This window comes from Musca autumnalis, unplaced genomic scaffold (genome assembly GCF_047663935.1).
Source record: "Musca autumnalis isolate F117 unplaced genomic scaffold, ASM4766393v1 scaffold_4, whole genome shotgun sequence".
Taxonomy (NCBI): domain Eukaryota; kingdom Metazoa; phylum Arthropoda; class Insecta; order Diptera; family Muscidae; genus Musca; species Musca autumnalis.
The window spans coordinates 128642229-128661801 of record NW_027411977.1 but is presented as its reverse complement, the minus strand read 5'-3'; the positions used below and the strand labels follow the sequence as shown (position 1 = coordinate 128661801).

Sequence of the window (19573 nt, the reverse complement as noted above, 5' to 3'; positions counted from 1 at the left end):
ATGGACTTTGATGCGCCGGTTACCAAGGTCAATCATTTTGCAGCTAAGTTGTGGTTTTTCTGCTAGACTGTGGCTATAGAAATTGTAGGGTCATAATTTTCATCTTCTGTGGGTGACCGTTCGTGAATTCGTTGAATTAACTTTAAGTAGTTTACATGATGTCTCGCTTGTCGGTTTGTCTGAACCTCTACATCCTCCATTCGCTTTTCACTAACTTGTATAATATTCTCGAATTTCTCCTTAATTATACCCTCCACCATAATATGGAGGGTATAACTAAATTTGTCATTCCGTTCGCAACACATCGAAATATTCATCGGAGACCCTATAAAGTATATATATTCTTGATCAGGGTAAAATTCTAAGTCGATATAACCATGTCCGTCTGTCCGTCCGTCCGTCAGTTGAAATCAAGATACAGCTCGCAATTTTTAGAGCTTTGTAATTTGGTACAGAAGTTTCTACTACTCCTAGGATGTTTGGTATTGCAAATGGGCTATATCGGTCCACGTTTTTATATAGCCCCATAGAACGGTACCACCCGATTTTCGGTATTTTGAAGGTTTTAGCTTCATTATCAAACCGAAATGGCTGAAATTTAGTACTTATCCTTCGGTGGGGGTATAAAATTGTCCCCCAGAATTTTGTTGGTAGGGGTCCACGCCTGCATATAGCCCCCAAAGAACGGTACCTCCCAATTTCCGGTATTGTGAAGGTTTGTGGCCACAACAACCCACCTAAATGGCTTAGATTTGGTATTTAGTCTACGTTGGAAGTAAAGCCCTTTCCGACTGAATTTTGTCGGTATAGGTCCACGTTTCGATATAGCCTCCCGATTTTAGTAATTGTGAAGGATGTAACGTCAATATCCCACCGAAATGACTGAAATTTGTTATTTAGTCTTTCATGGGGTTATAAAATGTTCCAGAAAAGAATTATCAGTATAGGTCCACGTCTTCCTATTTCCCCTATAGAAATTTACGATATTTTTTGGTTTTAACCACATTATCTTACTGAAGTATCGGAAATTTGGTATTTAGTCTTCTTTGGGTCTAAAAACTTTACGCCAGAAATTTGTCCGTATAGATCGACGTTTTGATATAGCCCCCATGGAACGGTACCTCCCAAATTTCGGTATTTTGAAGGTTAGCGACATTGTTTCACCGAAATTGCTGAAATTTGGTATTAAGCCTTCTTCATAAACGAAAGGAAACTAATTGTTCCATTTTACGTCAATACCACTCGTGGTGGAGGGTATAACAAGTTCGGCCCGGTCGTTCTTACTTGTTTTTTAATACGTTCTCTACTTAATTGTCGAATTTGGCACATACTTTACTTTTACTTATATGGCTTTTATACTAAACAGAACGTCTTGTTCCATAAGCCGAACTAAGAATAGATGTCCAAACGCACCGACCTTTTGCCTTACTTCTCCAATTTTGGACGCCATGTTTTGTGATATTTTCTTCAACTTGGTCTTTCCATCGGAGTTTTGGCCTTCCCTTGGGGCGTATACCGTCGAGTGGCTCGTATTCAAATGCCTTTTTGGCGGGGGCATCTTTATCCATCCTGCTGACATGGCCAAACCAACGCAATCGTTGTAGTTCGATACGTTTTACTATATCGATGTCGGTCGGCTGGTATAGCTCGTGGTTCATACGACGTCGGTATTCACCTTCAACGCATATTGGTCCATAAATCTTTCGAAGAATTTTTCTCTCAAACACACCAAGTTCTGCCTCATCTGCTTTCGCAAGTACCCATGTTTCAGATCCATACAAAAGAACGGGTAGTATCAGTGTCCGGTAAAGTGTAAGTTTTGTTGGTTTTATTTATGTCGGTGCCGAGGTAGATAAAGTCATTTACTATCTCAAATTTATAATTACACTATGCAACACTGAAAATGCAAACAACTTCTAAGAGGCATTTTTTGAATGTACATATTTAGACTACAAAAACCGTAGTAGGGTTTTGTCCTGTCAGATCCAGTTCGGATTTTATGGTCTCATCTAAACCGAGATAAATCTACACTTTTTTGCATTTATCAGGCCTTTATCTCAGAAACGAATAGGAATTTGGCGTTGCTGTCTTTAGCAATATTTTAGCCCCAAACTTGTAGAACTTATCTTTTGAAAAAACGACAAAGGAAAAACTCCATCTAGGCCATCAAAATCTATAAAATATAGAAAATTGTACATAATTGCTGAAATTCTGGTCAGTATCGGCTAAACTATTGGTAGTTGAACCAAGTAACCTTTTGCAAAAATCTTCCAAATAAAGTTCTCAACAATTCATTAGAACATTCTGAAACTCTAAAATGCTTACTTCATGTTGTTTCAGCGATATTTTGCATCATATCTTTTACAATACGTATTTCAAACACAGTTCACACCAACAGTTTATTCTCGCATTTCGGATTTCACTACATTATTGACATTTTTATTAAATCGTCGTTGAAAAATGTACTGAAAACAACGGCATAGATGCATTTTACAACAATGACATGTTCTGAAGAGTTGTGTATTACATTCCAGGGAATATTTTTCCAAAATAAAATATTCAGAAACAATTAACGGTTTTGGAGATACGGTGCGAAATGTATAAAAATTGTGGAATTTTAAAATACAAAAGCTAACAAATATTACTACATTTTAAATTGGGCGTGCAGATACATTTAGAATTCTCAATTTTGGATTAGGGTCAATGTTTATGTGTTCGATTATGATGTGTATACAAAAAGTACTAAATGATTTAAATTTCGAATAGGATGTAGAGATAGAGTTGTCAATCTGAAATTTGGTAAGAAGATGGTTCTGGTATGTAGAGTTGTGCTATAAAAAATGGTATTTCATATGGTATTGGGTGTAGGAATATAGTTCGAACTCCGTTGTAATATGGATTTATGAAATATGTACCATAATAGTTGGAAATAGGGCGGGAATTCAGAAATTTGGTCCTGGGATCACTGTTGGTGTTTAGGGTTGAGATATGGAGTCGGTTTGGGAAATACTTTCTATAGGAGTACAAAAGGTAACAAATATTACTACATTTTGAATTGGGCGTGCAGATACATTTAGAATTCTCAATTTTGGATTAGGGTCAATGTTGATGTGTTCGATTATGATGTGGTGATTTTGGAAATACATACTATAATTGTACGACATATAAAAAATTATACATAATAAATTTGCTATTCGGTGTAGGAGTAAATTTGGCAGTTGGTGTGAAAGATAGAGAGATATAGAGTTGGTTTTAAAACATAAACGAAGAAACGTAATAAATTTACGAAATTTGGTATTGAGTCTTTCTGGAATTTTGTAATTTTGTATAAGGGTATCAATTTATGGGTAGGATTGAGGTAAGAATACTGCTTTGGAAATGCGTGCTAAAAGTGTGCGCAAATTACTAAATGGTACTACATTTCGAATAATTTCGGGATTGAATGAAAGGATGGAGCTCGAAGGTCTACGAGAAAATAACAATTTTCGACTGTGGCAAATACCCTCATTATGCTGTCTTACGTTTCCCGAGTATTTCAGCCATGAAAAAGTTTGATGTTACCTCGCCGGGGAATCGAGCCTACGACATTCTGCGTACAAGCGGATGGAATAATATTAGAAACGAAGATACGTGATGATTTTTTTTTGCGTATTAAATGTCTCCGAAGTCTATTCTTCAAAAATCAAAAACTTTTAAATTTCCATGTTTTGACATATCTAATTGGGTGCCACCGTGGTGCAATGGTATGCACACACGCCTTTCACGTTGAATGCCCGTGTTCGGTTCCTAGGCCAGGACACAAGAAATTTTAACGGTGGCACAATACCCCACAATAATGATGGTGACCTTTTTTCTGCGTATTTCAGCCATAAAAACTTCTCTACATGCTGTGTCTTAGGACACGTCGTTCGGACTCGGCGATAAACAGTAGGTCCCTTATCATTGAGCTAGTATGAATCGGTGTGCACTCATTCATATATTTTCAAAAAAGTGCACTTGTACCATAAATACGCTTGGAAATGCATGCGATTTTGTGCTTTTTAGGGTATTTCGAAAATAGTTCATTGTGGATATATATTGTGATATCAAAAATATATTTTAACCGGTAAAAACAACTAATAATGAGTAGAAATTCAAATAATTTGCATGCATACAAATTTATGACTCCCAAAAGTATTCATATTTAATTATACGCCAGGAGGGGGTGGGGCCTTCACCAAAATTAATATTTCGAAAAAAAACTTTAACGGTAGCGACACAGAGTGCATTTTGAAAAAATTGGCAAAGCGACCCTATTTTGCAATATACATATGTATAAAAAATTCAATTGGACAATTGATATGCTAGGGCTCCACGTAATAGCCATAATGCTGTAGGCAAGTTTGCTGATATATGCCCTCCAGGAAGTAAAATATGGACCAACTTTTAAATTTTTATATTTTTCATACGAAAGTAATGGTCCATTTAACCCAATAGATAATATGAGATCATCATCCAAAATTGTAGACATGTTCTTCGACCTAAACTCTTACATCGTGCAAAATCTCATGACTATTGATCTATAATTGTGACCTCTAGCGTGCTTCTGTTTACACTACAAACAAATAAGTGGATATACTATTACGCTGTAATTCTGTTATCTGAGCACGTTTATCAACATAATTGGTATCGATGGAAAGTTCAAGAAATGGCCTTCCAAATGTTATTTACGTGGGCGGAATGAATCTTCCAGGAGTACATATGTATATAAGCTGTATATTAAAAATTTTCACAATTTTCACACAAAAGTTATGGTCCATTTAACACTCTAAATATTATCTGATCACTATCTCAAAATGCAAACTTCTTCTTTGTCATATGCTCTTACCTTATTCAAAATTTCGAGGCGATCGGACTTTTATTGCGACCTACAGAGCAGCTATAAATTCGGTTAGAAATTTTATTTTTGGTCCATTTCACTTACTAAATATGTTTCGATTATCGCCAATAACAATAGGTGTCTATTCTGAACCCGACCTCCATGCTAAATTTCGTGACGATCGGTCCACAATTGCGGCCTGGAGTTTGATTACATTTTATAATGGACAGACGGACGGACACACATCTCAAAATCGCTTTATCTCGTCGAAATATGAAGATTGGGGGTCTAGGACCGATATTTCGCGGTGTTACATGCATTTTTCCCAAAACAAACTTATAATACCCTTTCCACATAGTGGTGTAGGGTATAAAAATTATACCTTCATCCTCTTTTCTATTAATGTGAACGTTTCGCCAACGAAGTAGCGGGCATGTGCTAGTTATTTATAATTTTTCAAACTTGGAAAGACTCATATTTTAAAATGAAAAATCTACACTCTTTTCATCAATCTCTTTGCAGGACTTGTATCATGAACAATGCGATAGTGTTTGTATTCTGTTTGCTTCCATACCCAACTTTAGCGAATTCTATGTCGAGTTGGAAGGCAATAATGAGGGTGTCGAATGTCTACGTTTATTAAATGAAATAATTGCTGACTTTGATGAATTGTTAAGTGAGGAACGTTTTCGGTAAGTTTATTATATTTGTAATTCAATATGTCTGTGAGTGTACTCAGCAATATTCTCTAATTAAGTTCATTTCACCAAAAATAATTAATGTTAATGAATTATTATTCCATATTATAAACATGCTTTATTTCTATTCAAATAAATTTAATTTACATTTCTTTTTGTAGATACATCGAAAAAATCAAAAGTACAGGCGCAACCTACATGGCTGCCTCCGGCTTAACGGCGCAAACATGCGATCTAGTCAATTACAAGCATGTTACCGCTATGGCAGAATATGCTCTACAATTATTCGACAAAATCGAAGAAGTCAATATGCATTCGTTTAATAATTTTCGAATGAGAATAGGTAGGTGTTGTCTTCATCACTTTAAACTTTATAAACGAAAATAATGTGCGAAATATTTACTCGAAATGGTACAAACGATTAGTCCCAATTTACATTAGGCGAGTTTACTTGCGGCAATTGTCAGTTTGTAGGTGAGAGAGGGTGCTGAAAGGCAAAGGGTTACCATATGTCTCACCTCTCTCTCCTACAAAATGACAATTGCCGCAAGTAAACTCGCCCAATGTAAATTGGGACTTATTGCTGTTAAATTTCACTGTGCGACAATAAAAAATTACAAGGAAATTAAAGAAAAATTAAAGTAGAGCCAAAAAATGAGACACGTGCATCGGCATTTTTATAGTTTATATCGGAAAAGTAGGCGGGCAAGTTCCGCCCATTTCTAGTTTTTTTCGAAATATTCGAGTTAAGATATCTTGAAATCCTTACATTTTAGGTATGTATGTATATAGTGTCTTTGACAACTTTACTGAGGAGAATGTTGGAAATATTTTCAAAAATGGTAACCCTCATGCAGTTCATCAAAGGGGTCTTTTCTGTCCTTTTTTTCGAAAATCATTCAAAAACTCCTTTAAAATGTGATCATATCACATCGAAATATTCTACTAAATTGTTCGTCATAAAATGTTACTAAATTATTTAGGGTTAAAGTCGGACTTCATCTGAGTTTAATAATTCTAGAAATATGACGTCAAAGACAAAAATATTCTTCTTTAAATTTCACTATGGGTCACCAAAGAAATGAAATGTCTATTTACATTATATATTATGAAAATATCAGTATCAGTTTTGCTAAAAAACATGCAAATATTTCCCAAATTTTTTTATATAATTGGTTTCATTCTTTTTTCAAGTTGATACGTGAAAGTAATACAAAACATGGTTCTAGATAAAAAGTGAGAAAACATGAAAAATTCTACACAAAATTTGATTGCTTGAGTGGAGTATTCTACACAAAATTTCACTATGAGTTTCAGAATAAACCATACATCTAGGTATTAAATTTGCTTAAGAGAATTATATTACAAATGTATGTATTTTAGGATGAAATTATTTGTTTTAATTTTAGACCTTTAGTTTTACATAATTCCATACCGGATCAAAAGCTAGTAAAATCCTTCACATTTTGGGGAAGTTTTGAAAAAAAATATTCCAAATGAAATTTCACTACGAGTCTCTGAATAAAAGAAATCTGTAAACATAACATATAGCATTCTTAGCAGCCCTTGTTTTTGATAAAGGGTTTAGAACCATAGTACTTTAATCTTAACTTACATAGTTAAGAGAGCCATTGGTTGCTTATATTGTATGTGAAAATACGTAAGAGGTCTACGGCTATGGTCCAGTGAAACTATTGGTATCATATGGGCTCTAACATGCACGATTTGACGTGGTAGAAAATAATACAATGGTGGGAGTAACTCCTGCTTTGGTGACATTTACGGATTTAACCTTAGGGTTTATTTATGGATTGACGGAATTATGGGATTTATGGAATCATGTAAAATTAACAGTCCAAAATTGAAACAAATAATTTCTTCCTAAAATACATAAATTTGTAATCTAATTTTCTTAAGAAAATAGTATATCTAGATATATGGTTTATAACGAAATTCATAGTAAAATTTTGTGACACTTTTCACCTAGAACAAAGTTTCATATAACTAGACAACGGAATTTTATGCAACCCCTATTTTTGGTCCGATTCATGTCAAATTTTGAGACTGGGCATATTTTTGGCTTCTGATTACATTGCAATCGAAACATATGACGTCTGCAAAATTATGCAACAAATATTTCAATAATAGTTACAAAAATGTTTGTGTGTAAAATTTTTCTGTTTAAAATTCTCTTCAGACAAGTCAATAAAATAGAGAAATGTATAACCACAGCCACAACCTTCAAAATACCGAAAATCGGGAGGTATCGCTCTATGGGGGCTATATGAAGGCCTGAACCTAAACTGAAAAATTTTAGGTGGAAAATTTTTTAACCCCAAGGAAGACTTAATACCAAATTTCAGCCATTTCGGAGGGATGTTGAGGTCACATTTCAAAATACCGAAAACCGAAAATGAAGACGTGGACCAATATTTGGTGTATTGTAAGACCTATAGTAAAATTTTATCATGAACAATTAAGTAGAATATTTCGATTTGATATGTTCACATTTTAAAGGAGTTTTTGAAAGATTTTCGAAAAAAGGACAAAAAGACCCCTTTAATGAACCGTTAAAATTTTTAAAAAAATATTCTTCACATCCTCGTCAGTAATGTTGTCAAAGACACTATATACTTAAAATGCAAGGATTCCGAGATATCTTAACTCGAATATTTCGAAAAAAAAACTAGAAATGGGCAGAACTTGACCCACCTACTTTGGTTACTTTCCGACGTAAACTTTAAAATCGCCGACACATGTGTCTCATATTTGTAGCTCTACTTTCATAATCTACTCGATTTCTCCCATTATTTTGAAAAAAAATTATTTTGTTGCACAATATTTTATATCTGTGTATGAATGTTGAATTGTAATTACACCGCCTCCTGCTCCATGATTAGTCTCGATCACTGTGGGCTGTTTCGCATCTAAAAAGTTATTTCTGAACTCGTTTTGTGATCGTTTGGTAGATATTGTTACAAACAGCAAGACCTGCATCCAAACATCTTTATTCTTACCTAGCAATCATTAATTTTTGTATTTTAGCATGACTCTAATTTTTATCAAATCCATGAAATGAAGTTATAATTAATTTCTCAGCTTTTCATGAATTCCTTGATATGCCATTTTGTGAGTCTAAAGAAAGAGTTGAATCATTAGTAACAAGTAAAAAAGTATCAGTCAGCTTTGCCGATGGACAAATACCCTCAGCCTGTGTGAATTAAAACTTTCATCTTTACACAATCATAATAATTTTTCACAAAAATTATGAATTTAGGATATTTTCAGAAATTTTGTGGCCCTTTATGGGCGTATGAACTTACTGGGAAAAATATGGGTACAACACCTTCTGGCGAGAATGATCGTTGACCACGCCTTTTTTCTTGATGTACGGGAATTGTGCGGTCATTGTGCGTCTATGGTCTATATACATATTAGTATACCCAAAGTGACAAAAAAAACACGTGAAAAAACATATGGTGTAGTATAGCCATTAAGAAGAAATTCATAATATGGATATTCATAATTAATTAATGGACAAAATTAATTTTATAGAAAAAAACCGGACCAAAATTTTGGAAGTTCATGTTAGCAAAAATTTGTTATTTAATCATGAATGTTTACATCTTAGACTTTTATTGCTGACGATGTATGACGATATTCACCAATTTTCCCTTGTTTTTAGAACACTTTGCAAATTATAAATCGGTTTTAATATATGAAAGTTCAATTCAATAATAGTCACATATATTTTTGAGCATATCATTTATCAAATTGGAGGCCGTCGTCAGTAGACTTCAGGAATAGGCTATAACTAGGGTTTTGAGTTTTCCCGGTTTTTATCATTCCCGGGAAACGGGAATAAAAAAATCGCCATTCCCGGGAATCCGGGATTTCCCGGGAAATTTTTAAACACGAGAGTGGATCAATATTTCCGTGATTTTTTATCTTCCCATAGTAACTTATATGAAATACAATATTTGCAAATAGTTGCGGGCACAAAAATGGATGACACGTTTTCGCTCTATCGATTAAAAACGAAAAATTATGGAAAAATGCCCGTGTTGCCCGGATTTTGCCCACATTGACCATTTCCATTATTCAAAGTTTTTGAGTCAATTTCTTAGGAAGTATGGATTTGCTCCGAAAACGAAAATGCAATTTTAACTAGGGCCGCACACAAAACATGTTGCCAAAAATTTAAAAGAGAGGGTGTGGGACATTTCACCCTTCGACGGTTATCATACGTACTACCCAATGTAGTTGGTATCGGCAGGCTTTTTTGAGATATTGTTCCTTTACCTCAGGAAGAGTGAACTTGCCCTCCCAACAAAAGTTGCGCAGTCGTAACAGGGCTTTCAAGTAGAATTTATTGGAAAGGTGGCCAATCCTGGAAATCATAATGAAAAGTTTGTGGTCAATCGAGGATTTTATGACGAAGAATTTCTAAGGCCAATAGTAATTTTATTGACAAAGAACTAATGCTGACTAAAAAACTAATTCTGGTGTCTAATCGTTGATCTTCTCTCGGAAAAATTCTGGTTTCCTATCGTTCATCTTGCCAAAAATGTTCAGGAGCAAGCAAAATTCTGGCAACCAGTCTTGATGTCTTTTAAAACTATTTACACTGTAGGCTCTGTAATCCGCAATTTTTACCTCAATAATCCGGAAGCTTATTCATCTTCTTCTTCATTGAGCGCTTTCTGTTATTTATTATTTCTAGATATTATATTATTTCTAGATATGATAATAAATTAATTCCTTATGAGCAAAAATAAATACCTGTTTTAGAAGTTGTGCGCAAAGAGTGGTCTTGGCAAATGTAAAATAATGTAAATTAATAATAAAGATACGAAGATTCTGATTGGACCAAAAATCGTTTCAAAGAAAACTGAATTCATATTTGCATATTTACATATGCAAAAAATGCAGAATATGCAAAAAATGTTCAATTTTTTAAATTTTCCATTTTCGCGTTTTTCGGGACATTGCCTTTATTATATCGAATTCAGTAATATTTTGCATATTTTTGGCATATTTTTTTGCATATTTTTTGCATATTTTTGCATGTTTTTGATATGACGCCAAAAATATAAAAAAATTGACCCTACAGCCAAAATTTGAGTCCAATCAGATAAGAAATAAAAAACATGCAAAAATCTGATGTCTATGAATGAGTAAATTTATTTTTTTCAATTTGCACACTAACTCCATCCAAATTTGAATTTTTTTCGAACATTAAATAAGAAACATTTTTTGTCTATATTTAATTACTCTATAGTTATTAGCGATATTTATTTGTTTGGAAAGGCAGAAATTCGGGACTTTTGGATTTCGTCGCAATAAGCGATTTCGACTGTAGTTAGATTTGTATTGACTACTACTTATTTTGCCTAAAAATTTTAAATCAATTATAAATTGTATTATGAAATGAAAAATGTATATGATTTAAAAGTTTGTTATCTAATATATAAAAGGCAATGTGTGTATGTTAGTATGTTTGTATGTTCCGAATAGACTCAAAAACGGCTGAATAGATTTTCTTGAAAATTTTAGATAATGTACTGGGAACACCGGTGGTGAAAATAGGCTATATATTTTTTTGAATGGTCGTCTCGGAAGTGAATTATCGCGGTCATCCCAAATTATTCAAAAATTTATTATTTCAGATAATATACCTAATTTTAGTAAGCGTGACTACGAAACCGCTATAACACTGTCAATATGTGGTATAACGTGGTCAACGCCATAGTTTGGAATACAGTAAAATCCCGATAACATGAGATGTCACTACATAGAAATTCCGAAAAATCGATTGGGAAATCTTATGAAATTTTGTATGTGGAGTTTTTAGGTCTGAGAATAGGTCGTAATCTATTTTTTCATCCAGCTAAGTGTAGTGACCGGTGGTCCTCCCCACAAATTGTTTAAGAAAACCGCGAAATTCAAGATACTTTTTAATATATTGTTTACAAATTGTTTGCATTGCTATGGTAATTACTGTCTTGACCCTGAATGGTCGTTGCGGAAGTGATATTTTTGAACGTATTGTTTACAGATTGTTTTCCCTGAATGATCGCGGTCATCACAAAGTTTTCAAAAATGTATTATTTCAATTAATATACTTAATTTTAGTAAACGTGACACAAAAATTATATGAACACTAGCTTGAACAAGTGGTATAGCGCGGTCGTGAGCTATTTTAATATGGCTAAGTGTAGTGACCGGAGGTTCTCCTTCAATTTTTTTTAAAGTCCATGATATTTTTGAACGTTTTGTTTACAGATTGTTTGCAATACTACTGTAATTACCGTCTTGACCCTGAATGACCTTCGCGGAAGTAAAATGTTCAAACATTTATTATTCCAGATAATATAATATATAATAAGTGGGATAGCGCGATCAACTCTACCTTTTGGAATACAGTAAAATCCCGATAACTTGAGATGTCACTATCCAGAGGTTAAATCTACCAAAAATAGCGAAAATCAGGCGCCACCCTTCTATGGGAGCTATATCAAAACGAGGACGTATACTGAAAATTCTCTGCAAGACTGTTTACGACCCCCAAAAGTGACTATATCTCCAAACTATCGAAAATCGGGAGGTACTGCTTTATGGGAGCTATATCAAAAGGTGAACCTATAACTGTTGCATACCGAGCGCAAATAAAAAGGCGTGTCTTTCGGTCGATACGAATATTTATGCTCTCCTCTTTAAATTACATTAAAATCAAATTTTAGCCATTTCGGTGTGATAATGATGTTAAATCCTCAAAAATAGCGAAAAGCAGCCGTTCTTTGGGAGCTATATCAAAACGTGGACATATACTGACAATTCTCTGCAGTAATAATTACGAACCCAACCGAGACCAACAATCCAATATATAGCAATGTTAATTGACGTGCACCGATCATTATATGTGGGTCACAAAGTGCTTTAAACTGTCAATTTATGGTGAAGGGTATTATTATATCTTAAATTTGGGGGATACTATTACATGGAATTTATGTCAAAACATTGATTTATATTATGAAGTTTCTAGAGGGATGCCTAATTATGGCTGTATCAATGCTGGATAGATAACTAAAGTTTACACGGAGAACCCAAACAACGGGCCAGCAACGCGGACCGGGTCAGCTAGTGTTTGTAATAAAAATTGTATTTAAAACAAATCACTTACATTAAAAAAAAAAAAACAAAACCCAAAACCAACGTATAAGTACTTTATTTTTAATAGGTTTTTTGCAGTCAAACTATGGGACAAAAACCCATTTGTGTTAAAAGTGTAGCCATGATTTAGCGTCGCGAGAGCAGTTATTTGGGCATCAAAAAACCGCCGCGACCGAAATACGTTTAAGAATCACTAAGCCAATATCTCATTAATTTTTTTTAATTTTATACGTTGACCACTGCAGTTAAACATGAAATGAAATACATCATGTCCTGTGGATTTTCCAATTTCATATTTTGGAAATCCTATGCCATCAGTCGCATTCTGATTCCATTGGAGAATCTTCTTCTATAGCGATGATACTATCAACTTAAAAATCCATTAAGGGGTTATGCCTAGTTGTGCAGACAAAAAAAAACTGAGTTTTCATGAATTTTTTCAAAGAAACTACCAATATGTTTAAGTAGATCTTTCTTTCATCAGAAATAGCACATCGTAAACTAATTTTGGAATTCTTGTTGTTGAAAAATATTGCATAGTTTTGTGGTAAGTGGCTACCTGCGAAACCCTTTTTTTTCTAAAAGCATTTTGCGATAACTCGAAAACGTATGGGCCGATCTTCATATGGACAACCTAATACACAGAAAAATATATTTCAAGAATTTTTACATATTTTCGTTCGTGATGTAGTTTTTTTCATACTTTACAGGTACCTCACATAAGATACATGTGCAGTTTCTTATATCCATCCGAAAGCCACTATATTTTCAAAAATATATAAGATTTCCATCAGATGCAAAATCATATTCCTATTTTTCCCTACTTTACTCTCATATTACCTCTCTTGTTTGGTAAATGCTCTCAACATTGTTCTTTTTTCCTTTTGAATGGTCTCGTCGTCTCACCAACGCATTGACAATGTATCAACAAACCACAACACAACCCCCACCATCGTCTCACCCGCACATTGAGACTATATCAACAAACCACAACACACACCATAATCACGTACCTCAACTACCACTGTTGGCCGCAACAATTGTTGTCAGTTAACTGACAAACCAAACAACTACAGTGCGTTTTGTGTCGAAAAGTTCGCATCTACAATTTTTTTAATTTCTTTAATATAATGGCTACATCTAATATCTCAATAATATCTCAGTCTATCAGCACTAGATAGACTCAGCATGTATGTACATATGGTTCCTATTGTTCTGCTATGCTTTACATCAGGTATCAGTAGGCTCTGTAATCCGCAATTTTTTACCTCAATAATCCGGAAGCTTATTCATCTTCTTCTTCATTGAGCGCTTTCTGTTATTTATTATTTCTTGATATTATATTATTTCTAGATATGATAATAAATTAATTCCTTATGAGCAAAAATAAATATCTATTTTAGAAGGTATGCTTTACATCAGGTACCGGTACCATCGCCCTGCCAGCAATTGGAAGTGAGTTTCGCACTCCCGCACTAAGAGCTCACTCCGGAGACACGCCAAGGAAGATCGTTGGTGAATTACACAAACAATTTTTATAGCCTTATTGTGATTACGTTTCATCGCGTATACCGACACTTAGGAGTGACTTCTGAGTGACTTCTAAGGCGATTGTTAACATTTATTTAATGATCCAACACATTTGAACAAATAAATATAGAACATTATAATTATATGATGCGGTGGTGCAGTGCTAAGCATACTAGCTTTGTACACTGAAGGTCCAGGTTCGCTTCCCAAGTCAAGCAACAAAACATTACATTTTTAAAATGACAAAATTAATGTAGGCGGAAATTGCAAAGAATAATTTCTCTAAAAGAGAAGAAAAATAAAAAAATAAATAAAAAATTTTGTTTTTTCAAAATAGTCTGGTTTAATCCCATTGTTGTTGTTTTATTATTTTAAAATAACTAATTTATTAGTGGAAAAAGGTTGGCATTGTTCGCCAAGGGGTAAGGCAGGGAAGACTAGTTTCGAACCACGCCACTGGATCTCATCAGTTCCCTTGTTTCTTGTTTGTGGATATTCTCCACTAATAAATTAGTTGTTTTAAAATAATAAAACAACAACAATGGGATTAAGCCAGACTATTTTGAAAAAACAAACTTGTATTAGCTATCCCAATAAAAAATTACGCCACCAATGTTCGAAAAATAAAAAAATTAAAAAAAAATAAAAATAAGAATAAGAAAATGTAAATGAAAATAAATAGAAACATTTTTTTATAATTTCTAGAACTATCGCGGAAATGATGGGGCGACACGCCGGCGTGGTTCATGTCTTCACAACGGAGGTCACTTCAGGGTGTTTTCATCGCCCTGGGCTACACGCCTAAGTCACTTCCGCGATAGTTTTTGCTTGAAGGGCGAGAGCGTAAATTTCGCTCTCTCCACAAACATCGTGTGTGTTAATGCATTGCTAAAATTAAAAATCATTGAAAATAGCGACGGCACAACCTTCATCATCGACTTCTGAGCAGCGTACGTAAAAATACTTTAAATAACATTTCCAATCGTTTCGTTTCGTATTTTCCATAGGAACAATACAAAACGAAACATAACCCACGTTGACCGAACTCGCTGTTTAGTTTTGTTTTGTTTACATTCGTGAGTGCGAACAAAACGAATAGCGAAAAGTTCTCAATTCCACAACAACAGATAGAAAACGAAAAATTTCAAAACACATGAACGATTCAATGAATGAATGATTCGTTTGGTGGTTGAAAATATCAACCATATACTTCCACAATACTTCCCATTTTCGAAATTAATATAATTTAGGAACAAATATTAGCATGTTCAGGGTTTGTACCAAATCGGTTACTCCTTTCGTGATCTATCGTTGGTCGTACCTTTATTCGTAGCAATGTTTATATATCATCCTAAAGATATTCCATAGTCAATACTAAAGAAAGTTGTCGTACAAAATTCGTCCTTTATAATTTTCCAACAACGCTTTTATTATCTGTTTGCCACATATTTACAATAACCTTTATCTGTTACAAACTACAATTAACTACAAAACCCGTTATCTGTTCTTTATTTTAAAGGCATAAATATTGGTCCAGTTGTAGCTGGAGTTATAGGTGCACGCAAGCCTCAGTATGACATTTGGGGTAATGCGGTGAACGTTGCATCACGAATGGATTCCACTGGAATTGTTGATCATATACAGGTAAATGATGACCTTAATTATATTAAAAAATACTTTGACATAAAAATTGAAAAAAATATTCGCAAGTGTAAATACATACATATATCTTCACAAAACTGCGCTCAAAAAATCTCATTACCATCACCATATAAACCAACCTACAGACCTACATATATTTTAAGGTGGACGGGTGCCGTACGAGCTAGGCATACTACAAGTAATCCATTGTAAAGCATTCTCTCGTTTTCTCATTTTAGGTCACCGAAGAGATGTATCAAATCCTCAAACCACGAGGTTTTGACTTAACTTGTCGCGGAAGTGTTAATGTCAAAGGTAAAGGTTCCATGATAACATATTTTCTTAAAGGAAAATCAACCGAAGAGAAACAAGCAGAGCCAATTATTAATGGAACGATTGCTCCCCCAACAGACATACTGTCGGAACCAACACCGCCATCTACTAACGAAGGTAATTCCATAAACAAGCATGCAGATCCTAGTCCTGTTCCTCCCGAATCGTTGGTGTTTTCACACCAGCCTAGCAGTAATTTCACCGAATCGGAAGACTTGTCTCCCGATGTCGATCTCAATTCGAACATGAACAGTTTGACAGCACAAAGACGCAAGTCTTTGTGTCGTCAACACAATATATCATCATCGTTCGGCACCACTGTCAGTTCTGCCACTTCAGTGACACCCTGCATTTCAAGTAGTTCCAGTGTGGTGACCATCGGAGCCTTGCCCGCATTTAACAAAAACAATTCCTCGTCAATTGACAATACGTCGGAGGCATGTAGTACGATAAGTAAAACGAATTTTTTGCCACGTACCCCATTGGAAGAATTGAAGGGTGAAACTGAAAGTGACAAGGGTACGCATATAAATTCCATAGAAAATTTAGAATTGTTACTTAAGAATAATATAAGCTTATCAGACCTTAATAATAAACAACAACTAAATCTTAGAACAAATGATCTAACGCGACCCAATGCAAATCACCCGAAAATGGACATTGTGCCGCAGTTTCGAACCGAGATTGTTTCAAGACGCAAGTATCGATCGACGGTGAGTGTAACAGCAAGCACCAATGGTAGCTGTAAGGGTCATAGCTATCACTCTGCGGGTTCAACTAACCAACGATACTCAGATACAACCTACTTGCTGAAGGATCACTCAACGACAGAGCAGTCACCGCTACATCATCAGAATCTTGGCTCAGACGATTGTCAAGATGAGAGACAAGCTCTACTGAATACCGAGTCCAAGAAAAGCTCTTCAATATTGCTTAACCTAAAACCTCTGACCACCCAAGATGGTCTGAAGACGTCAATATCTCTCAGTCCTATCGGGGTGTACAGTGGTCACGAGATTATTGTCATACCAAACAGTCGTAGCATGATAACGATGACGTCAGCCGTTGGTGGTACATCAGCGTCGTTATCTCTTGAAAAGGACGAAACAATAACAAATGCAGGTAATTTTGTGGAGCCAGCAACCGATGCTGCTGTGTAAGTAGACGAAACTGGCATCCCCACAAACATTTCTAATACAAAACTGTGGATACATGTAAATATAGCTGACTAACTGAAACATTAAGAGTTGTAAATATTAATTGGTCATACGAATCACAACTACAAGGGGGCTATTGCAGGTATACAATTTAGTCAAATAAGCCGATTTTAAATATGGTTTCCTTTTACCCTATAACATTTTAAGATACTAGTTTGTAATGCTGTTATTATGTATTATAGATAATATTAGATAAATATATTGAGAGAATTATTTAAAGTTAAAAGTAGATATTAGCATGTACCAATGGATATGTTTGAATTTGAGCAGCCTGTAAAGTACAGCTTATAGAGACAATGATGACATGGGATTTTGACAATTGTCAAATAAGTTTCTTAGTTACGAAAAAATATTGTTCACAAAATTTTTGACATATTTGTAAATGTTTTGTTTAAAAAAATAGGTATTGTTAAGATATTGTCAGATTCGGTATGTAATTTTGGCACTACAATAGTGGAAAATACTACAAATGTATGTGCCCTAAATATGAATATAGTTTTGTCGACCTTTGGATATTTTTTCATTATATTTTTTAAAACTTCTGTCTTATTGTGCTATAAGGTCCTTTACTTATTTCGTTTGGGTCAACTATGAAAAAAAAAACGTTGTCAACGTGGTAGAGGTCATGTCATTGCCATCTTTTACAATAATATGAAAAACAAGTGAGAAAAGGACGGGGCATTACCCACACGCAAAAAAAAAAACGGCCTCTCTAACATATGTCCCAAACATATTTTGCAGCGAACATATATATGTTTGCAACAGTCCCAAACATAATATATGTTTGGGTCTGCAAACAAATATATGTTTGGGTGCAAACATATATAGCATTTCCAGATTAAATGAAACCTTTTCCAAATTAAATGAAACCTTTTCCAAATTAAATGAAACCTTTTCCAAATAAAATGAAACCTTTTCCAAATTAAACGAAACCTTTTCCAAATTAAATGAAACCTTTTCCAACGGAAATGAAACCTTTTCCAATTGAAATGAAACCTTTTCCATTTGAAATGAAACTTTTTCCAAATCAAATGAAACCTTTATTTTTTATTATAAGGAATTTGAAATTAATATTGATTTTTATTGTTTTAAATTATAATTTTAACATCAATTGATGTAATTAAAACAAATATAGGTATGTATTTGTGAATAAACCTTACAGTGCACGATGGGGCCAATGGCAGGTTTTTGAGGCAAAAAGTCATTTTTTCAAGTCAGCGATTGAAATCAAATAACAAGTAAATTATATTCTTAACACTTTCAAACCTACAAAACCAAAAAATTACAGTCTGGCAACGACCCACGGCGACATGCCAAGCTGTCAAAGATGTCATAATTATGATTCCGTTTATTTCTGACATTCAGTCGTAATTAAACAATTTAAGTATTTTGGCGCCAAAACCTGATCTGTTGATATTATCTATTTTTTTAAAATGGAAAATACGGGTTATGGTATGTAAATTAGGATTATTATTAAAAGTGTAAATGTAATATTAGATGTGGTCATTAATTTGTTGTGTCAGTAAGTGATGGTTTTTGATGTAGTCTGTGGTATCGTCCATGTGTTCTTTGGAGTAGAACTTTCGGCTTCAGGGTGCTTTCTCGTAAAAATATGTATTTGGTGAAAGGTGACAATGTCGGCTAACAGATTTTGAAAACAATTTTTGCGTATACTTGCTAATAAAAAAATTATCAACTTCCAGATTTCGTAAAACTTAAAAATTTTTGGTTGGAAAATCAGCGAAAACCTAAACACCTTATAGAATGGATTTCTGCAAAATTTAATCGAGGTGTCAAAGACAACTTCATGGCGGAAGTTAAAAAGCAAATTTATAATATTTGTGCATGCCTTAACCAAACATGGATAAAAAATTGGAGGTCAAAAAGTCGTGTATTACAATTTTAAAGCTTATGGTTAGCTAGCGACACAGTATTTACGCTAGAACAAGGTAATGATAAAAAGAAGAGAGGGCGCCCTAATGTGGATTATAGTGAAGGAAGAAAACTTGCTTCGGAAGTCTGCTACCAAACCCTTGGTTCATGCCGCCTCAGTTTCGGCCAATTTGTCAAAAGAAAAATATTTAAACCATGTTCTCAAGGAAGTTCGGTATCAACCAACTAAA

General features: G+C 34.3%; 1 protein-coding gene across 1 annotated transcript in view; it reads left to right on the top strand.

Annotated features, from left to right (window-relative positions):
• The window catches only part of LOC141402657 (adenylate cyclase type 6), a 555913-nt gene extending 537860 nt beyond the window's left edge, over positions 1-18053 (top strand). The window contains exons 26-30 of the mRNA XM_073984363.1: positions 5381-5550; positions 5718-5899; positions 15779-15903; positions 16140-16350; positions 16847-18053. Of these exons, the coding sequence (XP_073840464.1) occupies positions 5381-5550; positions 5718-5899; positions 15779-15903; positions 16140-16350; positions 16847-16860 (702 nt within the window). The 3' untranslated portion in view covers positions 16861-18053. The remainder of the gene's footprint in view (positions 1-5380; positions 5551-5717; positions 5900-15778; positions 15904-16139; positions 16351-16846) is intronic.
• The last annotated feature ends 1520 nt before the right edge of the window (positions 18054-19573 follow it).